Below are 14,821 nucleotides of genomic sequence, written 5' to 3'. Positions count from 1 at the left end.
GACATTGATCCACATCTTTAGGGTCTGTATAAATCTCTCATTCTTTCTCTTTCCGCTCTCAGGCAAAGGAGGAGAAGAAAGGAGATGCTGTGTTAGTCGGCCGTGTGATGATGCCTTGCGCCCAAGGGCAGGAACAGGTGCATCGTCTGGTGCTTTCACAGACACAGTTACAGAGAGTTCATCGCCTTCTCCAGACTTAAAATGACCCGTCGCCTCTTTACAAAAACATAAACTTATTCAAAGTCCATCTCCAAAACCCCAAAATTTGAAACAACAGATATCCCAGCTAACAGGGAACATTCTCAGAACTTTGGTTAATGTGTTTGTCTGAAACGTTTTAGTTGGATGTTTGTCTAACGTTCTCTCAAAGTTATTAACAAGCGTTCTTCCAGTAACATTAATAGAATGTTCAAAGTTACCTGGTCTTTAATAATGTTCTCAAAATGTTAGCACAAAAACGTTATTCATACATTGTTCATGGAACTTTTTTTTTTTTCTGAAACGTTTTATTTGGACATTTGTATAATGTTTTTAAATGTTATTCTTGTTTCAGAACATTCAGAGAACATTTCATTTTTAGTTACGTTTAGTGGAAACATTCAGGAAGTTTTGAACATTCAGGGAATGATCAGAAATAGCGCTTTCATTACTTAATGGGAACGTTAGCCAAATGTTCTTAGAATATATTTTTTGTTAGCTGGGATTATGGAGAATGTATTTATGGCCACAAACCAGATTTGAAACATGAGACATGCTGAGGATGTTTTATTAACAAGGCATGAAATAGATGATTCAGCGTGACCCCCGCATGAACCCTTTCCTGATTTGGATTTCCAATGACCCATGTTTACAAGTATTTAGCTAACAGGATTTCAATTTCAACCATGTATGTTTTTAATTAGTGGTGCTTTCCAAGTGATTAGACTTATGATTTTCAACGGACGGACGATAAAACTGGGAAAAATCCAATAAAATAGGGGTAGAGACCAAAGCCATGTGATTTGATCAGTAAACAACCACCAAATACCCTGGCAACCACCTAGCAATTGCATCGCAACACATTAAAAATCAATGAAAACCTTATAGCAACGCTCTGGCAACTACCTGAAGCAAGCACTGCTTACATTTTCGTGGCTTTGGAGACGCTCTGAAGGGAGGGTGGGATCTAATGCTTTCAAAGCTAGCTTGCTATTGCTAGCCGCTGTGAAATTGCCTACCCTAACTTTAATAATTAGGTGTTTCAGATATAAAGGTGAGTATCAGACATTTGATTTTAATCATTTGATACATGTAGTCATTCAGAACATTCTGAATCGGGAGGCCAAAGATGGACAAATTCCCAATTTTAGGGCTCTGTTTATTCAGCATAACTGTGCTAATGCAACTTAGAACCGGTACATTTTTCTCTTTAAAACACATCAGATGCAGTGATCGCCTGGCACAGCCCTCTTTAAGGAGAACTCCGGTCAATTTTAACATTGAGCTCATTTTTTTGTAAATTTGGAGTGCTGTCAATACAGAGAACAATGACAAAAATCGCTGTGTTGCCTACACCGTGTTATCCTCTTTTTAAAATCTGCACCCTGTTGACTTCAATGGGGCAAGTTTTAAACCTGCTTTTAGCCTCTTAACATCCTTGATGTGTCATTACAAGTGCCCAGCCATGTGAGTGATTCCTTTGGAGTGAACACGGGTGAATCTGACTGCAGTAGATGTGAAAGATATGAATAAAAGTGATGTTATTTCAGCCAGCGCACATACCTGTATTTACATCCTGTTTTCGGTCGAAGTCCAAAGTAGTCGATTGTCGAGTTCACGCGCATAGGTTTAGTTACCTATGATCACGCGCGTGAACTCGACAATCGTTGAAGTCAACAGGGTGCAAATTTTAAAAAGAGGATAACACGGTGTAGGCAACACCGATTTTTGTCGTTGTTCTCTGTACTGACAGCACTCCAAATTTACAAAAAAATGAGCTCAATGTTAAAATTGACCAGAGTTCTCCTTTAATACTCAAAATAGTTATCCAGGTGTCAGAGAGACAAGAAAGAGAGTATGCTTTTCAAATAAGTAAGTCAAATATTTAACAGCTCTGTGTGCTCGACTGTGATGCTTGAATGTGCCATGCCAATGTGCTTCTGTAAAGAAAATACAATTGTTCTTTTAAGTGAATGATCAGATTTAGTGCCAAGCAAGGGCGAGATAAAAACATCAGGTGAATGAAGCTGTGGGCTCAAATAAAAAGTGGACATTAGACAACAATATTTATTAACCGTTGTATATTTGCTCCAAGAGCTTGTCAGTATTCAAGTGGTCTTAAGTTAGCAATGGTTTGCTTTGTTACTATTAATTTATTAACCTATTAACTGTACAAAATGCATACTGTTGCTTACAGTATTGTTGAATGTGTTGGCATCTTGTGAATTAATTTAAATAAATTATTATGCCATTAATTGCATAATGTTTGGCTTTATCTTTTAATAAAATTATTGCCTCATTAGTATAGCATTAGTCCTGTTCACTTGAAGGGTTCGCTTCATCAGAATTATCCTCACACACTCATTGGATTTGGCATAGGTTTTATGCCGGATGCCCCTCCAGACACATCAGAGCTTGCATAGATAAAACTAATGTGAATACATGGGACATACAGTATTTGCATTGACTAACCAGCAATGAAAGAGCTTATAAAAAAACAGTTTGCATAAGATCCATAAAAAGGGTGATAGCTAAAACTGTTGAAAAATGTGTCCTCTTTATGTTGCTCTTACAAAAACAGATCTGTTTACCACAGTAAAGAGCAACACACAACTCTGCATCACTTACTGGAACTGAAGAATATGTTCTTCTTAACATGGCATCAGATGGGATATATTAATCACGATTGAACTACAAACTACCAGTGTGATTTTGCAACATATGGATACCACCACAATATTGGGCGGTAATAACACGGCTCCTCACAGCAATGGCACCAACAGAGTAGACCAGATCCAAGAGATCATTAGATGGATCACATTTGCTGTTGGGCTTCCAGGAATCGGCTTCTCCATCTACCTCATGGGCATGCAGGCAAAAAATGGTAAGGCTGCTCCTGTCTACCTCATCAGCCTGCTCGCATCCGACATCTTCAACATCCTTGGGCGGCCGAAGGCGTCTGCGGAGGACACCAAGAATACCAGTATGCCGAGTATGGATATATCCTCCCTGATATTCTACTTTGGGATTATTTCCAACATCGTGTTCATGGTATGTGTTGCTCAGGAGCGATATCTGTTGGTAACCTGTCCACAATATAATGCCTTCTGCATGAAGATCAAGCAGTCGAGCATGATTTCATTGGCTGTGTGGGCAGCTCCGTTTGCAATACTCTTCCTGGCTTACCAAGGATATTTCGTCTTGTTTTCCATAGCACTTCTTATCCCACTACCACTCCTAGTGTTTTTCTTTCTGGATTCTTTCAGAGTCATATGGTGTACAAAACGGCTAGCACCTGTGACTGACAGAAAAAAGATTCTGGGTATGCAGGTGGCCATCTTGACTAATTACAGTATGCTTTACCTCCCCTTTGTCCTAAATACACTGCTCAAGGCATTGTCTCTAAGCTCCTATGTTTACTACTTGGGACTTGTAGCCGATCTTCTTCTCTATCTTGGCCCACTTGTGGACCCATTCCTCTCAATCCTTCTTACCAATGGAATTGGTGACATTTTGAAGGCCTTTCCCTGCTGTGCGAGGACGAACACACAGGAGAATATGGAGATGGTGAATACAGACACTGTGGAAACAGTATCTGGTATGTTGACTATGCTCTGAGAATAATGTGCGAAAAATTGATAATCAAAAAATCGTACTAATATTTGATTGTTACATTTTTACAGCTTAGTTTAAAGGGTTGTCACCCAAAAATGAATATTCTGTCATAATTCACTTACTCTCATGTTGTTTCAAACCTTACTTTCTTCTGTGGGACACAAAAGGAGATATTTTGAGAAATGTCTGTGTTTTTTTGTCCATGCAATGGTAGTCAATGGTCAACAAAACATTCTTCATAATATCTTCTTTTATGGTCTACTTAGGAAAGTCATACAGGTTTGAAACAACATGAGGGTGAGTAAATTATGACAGAATTTTTCCTTTTACGATGATTCAATGCCAAAAAGACTGCATAAGAAGACAAAGCAAACAGCTAAAATTGTTCAAATTTGCCATTATAATAAACTTAATTGATATTGGTAACTCTTGAGTTCTACTAACAGGTTCACTCATTTGAAAAATATTCAGCTTGACACAAAGGGTGAAATAAATGTTTTATGACACAGATGTGCTACTGAATGCCCTTTAGCTGTAATGTGTAAAATATTGATGATATACAGTAATTTAGTGCACTGTAATAACCCGTTTAGATATTTAAAGAACAGTTCACTCCATTATTCTATGGACCACAAACGGAGATGTTCAGTAGAAAATCCAAGCTGCTGTTTTACACACAATGAAAATGAATGGTGCTCATGGCTGTCAAGCAAGATTTTTTAGTGAATAATGACTTAAATTTCAGTCCGTTCCTCACACAAATCTAAGCTATATCTTATAGCTCCAGATGACTAAGAATATAGTGCACGAGTTGTATGGACCACTTTAATGGCGCTTGTCAGTATTGGACACTAGTAACCTTTCACATCTCTTTTTATGTTTGATTAATGAAAGAAACTCATATGGATTTCAAACTAAATGAGAGTTATGTAAATAATGTGAATTATGAATAAAGGTGAATTATCATATATATTTAACAACATTCTTGCATGTTACCATTGAGTTGTCAAAATGAACTCTTGTTCGAGAACTTGTATACTTTCTTTAATATTCATAAAATGGAATACAAATGTTGTCCCAAGTACATAGAAGACTCTAAAAACTAAAAAGGTGTAAAACATCTGAGGAAGGACTCATAGGATATTAAGTCTGCCACTAAAACCGAACAGGTAGAGAAAGAGTGCAGAGCTCTCGGAGCATGTAACGGTAAAAATCTTCAGGCACAGTCACCAAAGTGTGCGAGTCATTACAAAAGTGAGGAGATTTGGCTTTTGTAATCCGCACACAACAACACAATCATATACGGATTGGAACACAAGAAATCTGTAAACAAATGTTCTCCATAAAAAAGGTCTCTGACTAGGCGCTTTCTTTTGGAATAAGGGGGAAAAGGCTTGCGAGCATCTCCAGCGTAAGAAAAGCATTAAAAAAAAAAGTTAAAAGTAAAAAAAAAAACGGTGATTGAAAAGAGCCATTGTATTTAAATCCTGAGTTTTTAAAAACAAAACATAAAAGGCCAAAAAATTTAAAAAATTCAAAACACTGTCGAACCCATGGAAAGTTTTACAGTAAACAAGATTGATAGTTTCCAGGCCCGTAATGGTCACTTGAGCGTAATGAAACAAACCAGTGAAAACAGAGGGTGGGCTTCATCCAGTCCGCTGGTGGATTGCTAGTCTCTCAGGAGAAGGGGCGAGGGGTCTATTGGCAGCAGAAGCTGTGATCCAGCTCTAACCAGAGGTGGCCTGTCAGTCAAGGCAGCGGGGTTCATCGGCGCGGTTGGTGTCGGGTAGGTCTGGGAGCGGGTGCCACGGCGCAGGAAGGCGTTGAGGCAGAAGCCGCAGCATCCTCGGCCTCCTCCAGCTCTCCCTGGAGCTCCTGACTAACACTGGACTGCAGTGCCGCCGGCGTCAACCACTCCTTTGGCAGACAGCTCTGAAGGAAGGGCACACAAGAACTGAAGTAGGCCAGTCGGTTCACCCAGCGTGGGATTTCTCGACCACAGAGGATCTGGGGCAGACGTGAGGAGGATATGGTGAGATTTTTGGCTCTTTATGGCAACAACTAGATTAATGTATCTACTTCCCTCATCTTACCTCTGATAGTGCTGAGGAAAAGTGATTGCAGTTCTTGTGCATGAGGTGGTAGGCATTCCCCTTATATTCCTTCCCCATTTCCTCCACAATTCTCTCCACATCCTCTTCTGCGAAGTCTGTGCTCCCTAAAACAATGGCCTCTCTGAGAAAGCAAGTACAACGTTAAGAGGGTGTGAGAGAGGAAGATGTTTTTACAAACATATCCTTTCAGTCTGATCGCTGTGGAGATAAATATTCTGACTCACTTGAATTTGAATGTCTCTCCGAGCTCTGTGGCTTCACCAGGTGTTATCTCAAATATACCTGAAAAAGGATAAGGATGTCCTCCATAGGCAAACTCTGCAACACAAGAGAAAGTACGAGTTAGGGGTGTGCGATATGACTTAGAACCATTAAAATGTCTTCACGATCTGCCTCTACAGAGAGATCGTTAGTATTGTGCTACAGTGCACATTTTATGATTTGCAAGCATTAAAGCCTTGCCAAATCATTTTCAAATCATTTTACACGCACAGTCGCACACTGTTCTGATATACGGGTTTCAGAGCGCACACACCCGAAGCGTGCAAACAGGAAGCCAGCTGTCACAGCACATGAGTACTGGACCAAGTTCTTTTTCTCTGTCTTGTTGTCTCTGTCAAATACATACAAGATTATGTCAAAATAATTCACATAAAAGTAGTCAGTTATACTGTATCTTAAGTGAATGTAATTTGTTTGAGTTTACATTAGATCTATACATTCCCAATAAACCTGCTGCTGTCTGTGTCAATGTTAATCAAACAACAAAGGAAAAAACAAAGTCGACATGGAATCAAAATTGACCCTATTTACTTTGTTTCCGCATATTACTAGTCTTGTGGTGAACAATTAATCCGTGCAAGTTAATACACAGAAAAAAAATGTTTGCCGTGGTAATCTTTATTCAAAATCTGAAAAGTTACTTCCGGTCTGGAATGGCGTTCCTTTTCTGATGAAGTCAGTTTGACGGCTTGGGTTGAAAACACTTAACCACTCCCCTCAAACCGTTAGTCTGCTATGAGCGAGAGATGGAGAGGAGGAGCGCTAGAGTAAAACCCTGCCCTCTGTTCAATATTCCGTTTCACTTGGAAATACGTCACAACACTGGAGAAAAGTCGTTTGCAACTTCCGGTTCACGGGGACTTTAAATCACTGCTCTTGACTGAAAAAAATTAATTTAATTAGCTTTAATAAGAATCAGTGAATATTTAATTCATACAGTGAAGACTATGCAGCGTTGTTTATTTTTTTAATTTTGATAATTAAATTAATAACTTGAATGCTGCTATAAAATAGACCTATTGTTCCTGAAAATGTTTAAGCACTGTTTATTTCATTTGTATTTTTTCGTATATTGTATTTGTCCTTTTAGTAGTTTGCATCCTTGTACTTATTTTTAAGAACAAAGAAAAAAATTGAAATAAAATAGTGAAATAAGATTTTGGCCCACCCCTACTTTGGCCTACCCCTACTTTGGCCTAAATGGTCCACTAGGTTTGTTATTCTTTTTTTCTTGCATGTTTTGTTCCCTTGTAAGTTTTTTTGGGAAATTAGTCTGGCTGTAGGCTACTACTCAGTAACTTGCACTAACCAATTTTATGTTTTTGTCATTTTTATTATTACTATTTTATTTAAGTGAGTTGCCAAGGAAACATTTTTCATTTTAATTCAGTTTAAGATTTAACAATCTAATACATACATTATATTTTAATTTATATATTTATTAATTTTTAATATATTAAAATGTATTTGAATCGTTTTTTAATAGTAATAGTTTTACATACACATTGCAATGTAGATGCCTGCTATGTTAATGTGCTATAGGTCAGATATTTCTATCTGTCTAGACTCTAATTGGGGTTAAAAGTCAAATAGCAAACTTTGTTGATTAGTATATTGAGTTGGTAGTGCAATTAACATCTGCTAAAAACACCTTAGTTTGTGTCCTTAGTTTGAAACATAACCTGTAAGGCTTATTTGACATTTTGATCACACAGAAAATATTCAAGAATGCCAATGCAAAATAGATGCCAAACAAAACAACTTTTCTTCTGAATGAACTGGAAGCCTTTGGAGGCAGAAACCATACAAAATGTCAAGGTCTTTTCCTGTTGCATCAACATATCATCTATGATGTGAGGTTTAGTCATGTTTAGACACCCCCTTCTTTCTTTGTAGAAGTCATGATGCAAGACTTCTGATTAACTGGACTTTTGAGTAGCTTGACTCATTTGTGTCTGAGTCATATCGTGAGCCTTACCTCTGCCATAGATCTCAATTCCTGAGTGAAAGACTCCAATTCCCAGAGAGGTAGTGAATTCATTGATCCAGTACTATAAGGAAACATAACAAGTCTGAGTGACATACTGCCAAATGGTAAATGTTTTTCAAGGACAACTGGAATGATTTGCAATGTTAAATCTGAAAAGAATGTAAAAATGTGTCTTTATATACTCAATAAAATAGATTCTCGATTTCCATAATAAACCATTCTAAATGATGGACATTCAAGTGTACAGTACTACCATATTCTTAAGGCATCTTAAAGCACTATTAAACCAAAATATTGAATAAACACAAAAGGGATGGGGGATTTGAGGAACTAAATGAGCGTTACAATTCTGTGGAAATCTGTTCATCTTTTTGAAATTTTCCGTGGGTGTCCCAAATATATGAAGTGTTTATTCAAGAGCTAGCTATAAACATCAAAAATATATTCAAAATATTGAATAAACACACAAGGGACGGGGGATGTGTAGAACTGAATGAGCGTTAAAATTATGTGAAAACCTGTTCATCTTTTTGAAATTTTCTGTGGGTAGTCCAAATATTTGAAGTGAATATACATGAGACAGCTATAAACATCTCACAAAACATTCACAATATAGCCTATATTTGGACCAAATTAAATTAATGGTTTTCTTATGCACATTATCTCTACAATTACTATACTAATCCATTATGAACTGCTGTGCAACCATTAAAGTATGCTGATTTCAAAACGATTGCTGCATTCAAAATGAGCAAACATGCATTGCAGAGTAATGTGTGGATATGTACAGACAGGCAAAGTGACTGAGCACTTGACAAACCTTTACACCCAAATCCATCCCATTAACAAGTCTGTTAAGTTGTAAGTTGCAAGGAAGTACCTGACAGCTGCTCCCAATTGATTATGTGTCACCAGAAAATAAGATGACCGACGCTTTTCAGCATTAAGTGTGCAGCAGTAAATGATCTAGCCTATACTTGTAATACATTCATGCATACCTAAAAGTAGCCAAGATGCATATTGCTCCAAAATATACACTAAGGATTTTGGCACAGTGTAAAATGATTTGTTTTGTTGAAACAGTTTAAAATAATAAGAAAAAAAATAGTGTAAGGGATGAGAGAAGTTAAGCAACTAGACAGTTCTCCACCTCATTTAGTGTTGTGAAATAAGATACTTATCCCCATGGCCTCAATTACTTCAAAGCCTATTATACATATCCTTCTTCACAAAACTGGGGATTAGTCTCTCTGTGATCAGCAACTAGCTTCTAAGTGTGATTTTCAGCAAGAGTACTCCCATGCCAATAGAGATGGGATTAGAAAATAAAATCTACAAGCTCAAACTTGAACTATGTGGTAGATCTCACACTGATCATTTTCTATGGGAACTGCTGTAAGGGGACTTTTCATTTCAATAAAAAACCTTATAGTCATGCAATGTTTAAGGGATCATGGGTTTATGATACTTTAACATTTATAATGAATTGGCCCCCGAAATTACAAACTACACATTAGAAATCACAGGCCACTAGTCTGTCAAAAACATTAGCACCCATCTCTAGCTAAATGGGCTGTGTAAATCTCCTACATTGTATATACGCTTAAGTTAACAGCTTGTAAAGCGATTCCCATCCAAATTACAATTACTTGACAACTTCAAAAAATCCTGGGGCAGCTCAAATTTCTAGTCTTAATGTTTATGTGAGAACAGAAGCTTAAAATAGCCTAACATAAGTGAGGAGGCCTAAGGAAAGTATACATTTCCATGACCCTGTTTCAAGGGGTCAATGAGACACATGAGACAGACTAAATCTTTAAATGGAGCGAGATCAATGACACTTAGAAGGTACGGTCAATATTACCAGTCAATTTTTTATAGTCTCCTTTCTGCCCACAATGCATTTGTGCATTTGGGGTAAAATGAATGTGTTATAATGTAGTAACTTATATATGAATAATAGGCCTTCCACAACACAAAGTGATTTTAATTGCTACATAAAGTGGTTTACTTTACATTATGTAAAATATTATTAGATAGATAGCTAGATAGATAAAAAATAAAAAAATCAAAGTTGAACATGATTCTAAAAAGTTGTTGAAATAATGTGGACTGATGGCTTCAACAAAAACATTTACCATCGTTTAACAACCTCGTAGCTCACAGTAGGTCTGTCTTTAACGGTTAATAATTTACCGTTACAAATCAATTCCCCCATGGGAGACTGAGATGTACTTCTGTAACGGACTGTTTGAGTATTTCCGCTCGGTGCCTCGCTCTGAAACTCGGGCGGGGAATGGAAAACTTGAAGTGGAGTTCTACTCGAGTGATTACAGAACGCTTTGAGCAAAGATCTCCCTGTCGCTCCTCTCCACTTATATACGACATTCCAGTCCGGAATTTAGTCTGTTGCTTGTTGACACGCAAAGCTTGACGCTTGTAAGATTTGAAACGTTCTGAAACGCAAGTTACTTGATATTAATTAGTTATTTATTATTGGACTATAAAATAAAAGTTACTCGTAATTTTGCCTTTAGTGTTATGTATAGTCTGATTTAGAGTCCAGAAGTTCTCTTATTCGCGTGATACTGATCAATTGAGCAGTTTTCGAAAGGAGAGAGAATACAGTGTTTAGCATGACTTCTTCTCAACAGCTGTCTCAGATCACACAGGTGGATTCAAATGACGGTTGAATTAACTGGGTTGCAGCTTTCAGATTGATCGTCCTATACAATTCTACAGCTGATATACTTGATGACATTTACTGCAGAGATGTGGTTAGACTTAAATATTGTTTAAGGAGATAAAGGATGAATCATCATCTAATAAGCTGCCAATAAAATTTTGCACACATTTCCTCATACTATAAAACTTTATCTCAAAGCATGCTGACATGGCTGTGCCTCAAACCCTAGTAAGCTGACTACGTACGCTTTCAAACGTGTCCAAAATACCGCCTAAGTAGGCAGCTCGCTTTGTTTTAGGACACAGCCATTACATGTGTTGAAGTAATGCCAGTACTAGACACCTCTGTCACAGGAGCGAGTTATCAGTATTTGTTTTAAAGGCACCTACCATATCATAAACGTTCAGAATAACCGGCTCGTTTGCCATCACAGGTGTGTAACGTTAAGTGTTTTTCTTTCACTTTAGCTGCCGACCAGCTGCTGCTGCGGTCCTCCTCCGTTTTTCTTTTCACTATTTCTTAGCACCCGGAATTATGTTTTTCCCCTTGTAAGCACCGCTGCTGCGTCCTCTTGACTTTTGCAGGATTAAAACAGTTTAGAGACATCTAAGAGCTGGTCCTGAAAGGGGTTTTCATTGATTGAATTTTTAGGCCACTTCTATTTAGTCCAGCTACAGGGAGTAGCGACGCTGCTAGGCTAACTGCCATTTAGCTTCTTGACCAGCGGAGGCAAAAACGAACGGCACACAAAAGATAAAAATATTCGTGGAGTCTCAGCCATTCAGACGACGAAGTGATATTTACAGTGAACGGAAATGAAAGCAGATGCACTTCTGAAAAAAAGGAAGACGTTTAGCACCCGCGATATGAGCAGCCTCCCCCGTTTTATGTGTCTGATGATAGTGCGGGTGAACTGAATGCGCGTGCCTGATGATGCTGCCCAACCTCACAGCAGTGCATTACTGCCACTCTGATGCTTTTATAGAACAAAACACCCTCCACACATCATTACATTCATCTATCGTATCGATACACACCCTTACAATGTTAAAACCAAATATATGTCAACATTTTACTAATAAATATTTACTGATAAAGTTTTTTTTTGTGGAATAGAGAAAAACTATATATGCTATGTGCTTTGTGTTTGGGGAAGGAATGAGAATCACAATTAACACTTGATTTTAAAAGCTCAATACATTATGCAAATTATGCCTAAATGGTTATAATAAGTAGCCAATGTCTGTTTTGAATCCGAGAACATAAACAAACATTAATTAGGTTGTGTGATTTAATAATTTTAACAAAGGGCCACAGTTAATTTAATCAAACAATTTACATGAACGGTTTGAAATAAGATAATTCGTTCTGCTTGTGTTTAATGAATAAAGTAGTGACAGGATCCTATCTAAACTATATGAGAATTGAAATAATAAGGTTTTTTTTTTTAAATATAAAACATGCTGTGTAAATCATGTCCATTATTAGGCTACACAAATTGTCCCAGTGAACTACATGCAACAATCTACTCCGAAAATGTAATTCTGCTTGTGTTTAGTGAAACTAGGCCCATTGGTAGTAAAGTGACAGTATCTGAATTACATACACATGAACTATTGTAGTTACTAATATATGTAGAAGACATATCTGTAGAAGATGGAGCAAAGTATGATGAGTAAAATAAAGGCCTGGTTCAAAACCATAAAGACAAGCGCTGGTCACACCTGTGAAGAAAGCAGATAGTTTTATTGATTATTAAATATCTGTTATTTTCAGGATTAACAGGAGAAATTAATAGCTTACATTCTGATTCCGTTTGGACTGCAAATACAGCATGAAGATAGCAAAAGCTGAGTAAAAAAAAAAAGTTTCTGCCATCAAGTGGTCAAGATCATCAACTACAAATATTAAACTGAAAACTATCTACGAATTATTAGTAGCCTATCCCAAAACCAGCTTCTGTATGACTTATTAATATTAATAAGTAACATAATTCTTGGAACTCCTATTCATAATTTCATAGGCTTGGTCGAGGTTACCCAGTTTTTCAGAGAGACATGAAATACATTCCATTTTCTTTCATTGCTGATAAACCACATGACTGCTCATATCGCCTGAGATAAAGCCATGTTCTGAAAACTAAACTGAGATAAAACTGCACCAACATGTGATCCCCAGGCCTCTTCATGACGCTTTTCATCAACTAGCATAGATTTCCATGTTTGGGCCTCATGAAAGCAGGCTCCCTACAGAGCCAAAGGAAGGTTTTGTTTCTACAACAACACACTGCCAAACACACACACACACATCTGATGCATATTACCTGATGCATGGTTGCATTGAAGTAGTCTTTTCGATTAAAGTTCTCTTGCACTATAAACTTGCATCAACACTGCGCACAGATTTGTCTCCATCATATCTAAAGAAAATAAAAATATCAAAACAGTTGCACAGTACATCCACAATATAACAATCTTCTTCCTCAAAACATTGTATGTGTGGCTCAAATTGCTAATTGTCTCTTGTGAGCTGTGAGACTTTAAGAGAACTCATGACTATCATCAGTTACCTCACATGTATTTCACTGGGAGAAAAACGGATCTTGTTTTTTATAGAAACACAGTTGCTTTGTAGTTGTTGTTTTCAAAAATATGTTATGTAACTCCATAACAAAAACAACACAGTGCTTCTCATATTTATCTCAAATGCTGATAAAATTACAGCATCATATCTAAAAAATACACAGGCCTAGGACAGATTCTCACCAGATGGATTATTAAGCACAAACCTGCAAACGATACATTGAGAAAATGATTAAGTACTACATGGTTATAGGATATGATTTCTAAATTATATTGTTACATAATCAGACAACACTTCGGTGGGCAGCCCACAATAAACTGGGAAATCTATAGACAATATGCTGTATATCTATATAGTTTTCTTATCAAAATTTTCACATATGTTTTTACAAATAAGAAAAGGGAGAATCATCACCAACCCCACCATAGACAAACAACTTACTTGACTTTTTAGTGAATTGCATGAATTACCAATCTTGGTTAGTAGCAGCACTGTAGAGACTATACCACTTTTGATTTTGAGCTGGATGACCTGGATGCCTTGATACGGTTGAATTTGTCAGTACAAGAATCTTTCAATGATATGCCATTTAAAGCACTCACAACAGATCAGTGTTGTTAGTCCTTTCGCTGTAGTCTGGCATCCTCATAAATGCTAAAGGTCTGAAAGAAAAGATACTCTCAATAAATATGACAGTGTAATACCAGTAAAATATTTTTTTTAAATACTTGGCTTATATGAGCATCACAAACAACTCACTCCCTAAATGCTATTTTAAACACAGCTCATAAAGACTGGCTTTTCTAAAAGACCCTTCTTGTCCAGACCTTGTTTGTAGTATCCAGATGGTGCATACTCTCAAAATGGGTCATTTCTGCAAAACATGGTCATTGGTTACATTCATGTTTTTACCTTCATGGTAAACTAAATAAACAAGAAGTGTCTCACTAGACTTAATAAAAGTACTTTGTTGGCATCTATGGTGAAGAACCTTTCCATTAAACCGCTCAAGAGTGAGTAAAGGGCACCATGTGTCAAAATGATTGATTGATGACCCTCATAAAAATTCCTCAAATCCAGAAATGTAAAAAACAAAGTTAGAGAGAGTTTCTTCCTTCATACATCATTTTAAAAAAACGTTAAAAACAAAAAGTCAATTTAAAATGTTTTCAGAAAAAAAGTAAAACAAGTTAGAGAATGTCTTTCACGTTCGATTTGTAAAAGATACCAGAAAAAAGGGTAAAATGCATTTCTAAAAAACAACGTTTTCAAACATGCACCAGTATTACAACATATCAAACAATGTGCGTTAAAATTACATAAAACAAATACAGTTTTCTAAACTACATT

General features: G+C 36.9%; 2 protein-coding genes across 9 annotated transcripts in view; one reads left to right on the top strand and one right to left on the bottom strand.

The window, feature by feature from the left end:
• dctn1b (dynactin 1b) overlaps positions 1 to 2,446 on the top strand; it is a 32,306-nt gene extending 29,860 nt beyond the window's left edge. For all 5 annotated transcript variants that reach the window (XM_079855253.1, XM_079855250.1, XM_079855249.1 and 2 more), the window contains one exon: positions 63 to 2,446. In XM_079855253.1, the coding sequence (XP_079711379.1) occupies positions 63 to 200 (138 nt within the window). In that variant the 3' untranslated portion in view covers positions 201 to 2,446. The remainder of the gene's footprint in view (positions 1 to 62) is intronic.
• A 1,845-nt stretch (positions 2,447 to 4,291) lies between these two features.
• Positions 4,292 to 14,821, bottom strand: part of desi2 (desumoylating isopeptidase 2) — a 14,659-nt gene continuing 4,129 nt past the window's right edge. Inside the window, exons 1-6 of one of the 4 annotated variants that reach the window (XM_079854590.1) lie at positions 14,074 to 14,133; positions 13,212 to 13,307; positions 8,191 to 8,263; positions 6,155 to 6,248; positions 5,910 to 6,051; positions 4,292 to 5,823 (exon numbers count right to left, since the gene is read on the bottom strand). In XM_079854590.1, coding sequence (XP_079710716.1) covers positions 5,581 to 5,823; positions 5,910 to 6,051; positions 6,155 to 6,248; positions 8,191 to 8,263; positions 13,212 to 13,220 — 561 coding nt within the window. In that variant the 5' untranslated portion in view covers positions 13,221 to 13,307; positions 14,074 to 14,133 and the 3' untranslated portion in view covers positions 4,292 to 5,580. Of the gene's footprint in view, positions 5,824 to 5,909; positions 6,052 to 6,154; positions 6,249 to 8,190; positions 8,264 to 10,340; positions 10,359 to 11,277; positions 11,842 to 13,211; positions 13,308 to 14,073; positions 14,134 to 14,821 lie in introns of those variants that run through there. The other 3 variants (XM_079854589.1, XM_079854588.1, XM_079854591.1) reach the window with 3 other exon arrangements.

This window comes from Squalius cephalus, assembly GCF_949319135.1.
Source record: "Squalius cephalus genome assembly, chromosome: 21".
Lineage (NCBI taxonomy): Eukaryota > Metazoa > Chordata > Actinopteri > Cypriniformes > Leuciscidae > Squalius > Squalius cephalus.
This window is presented reverse-complemented; position numbering and strand designations above follow the sequence as displayed.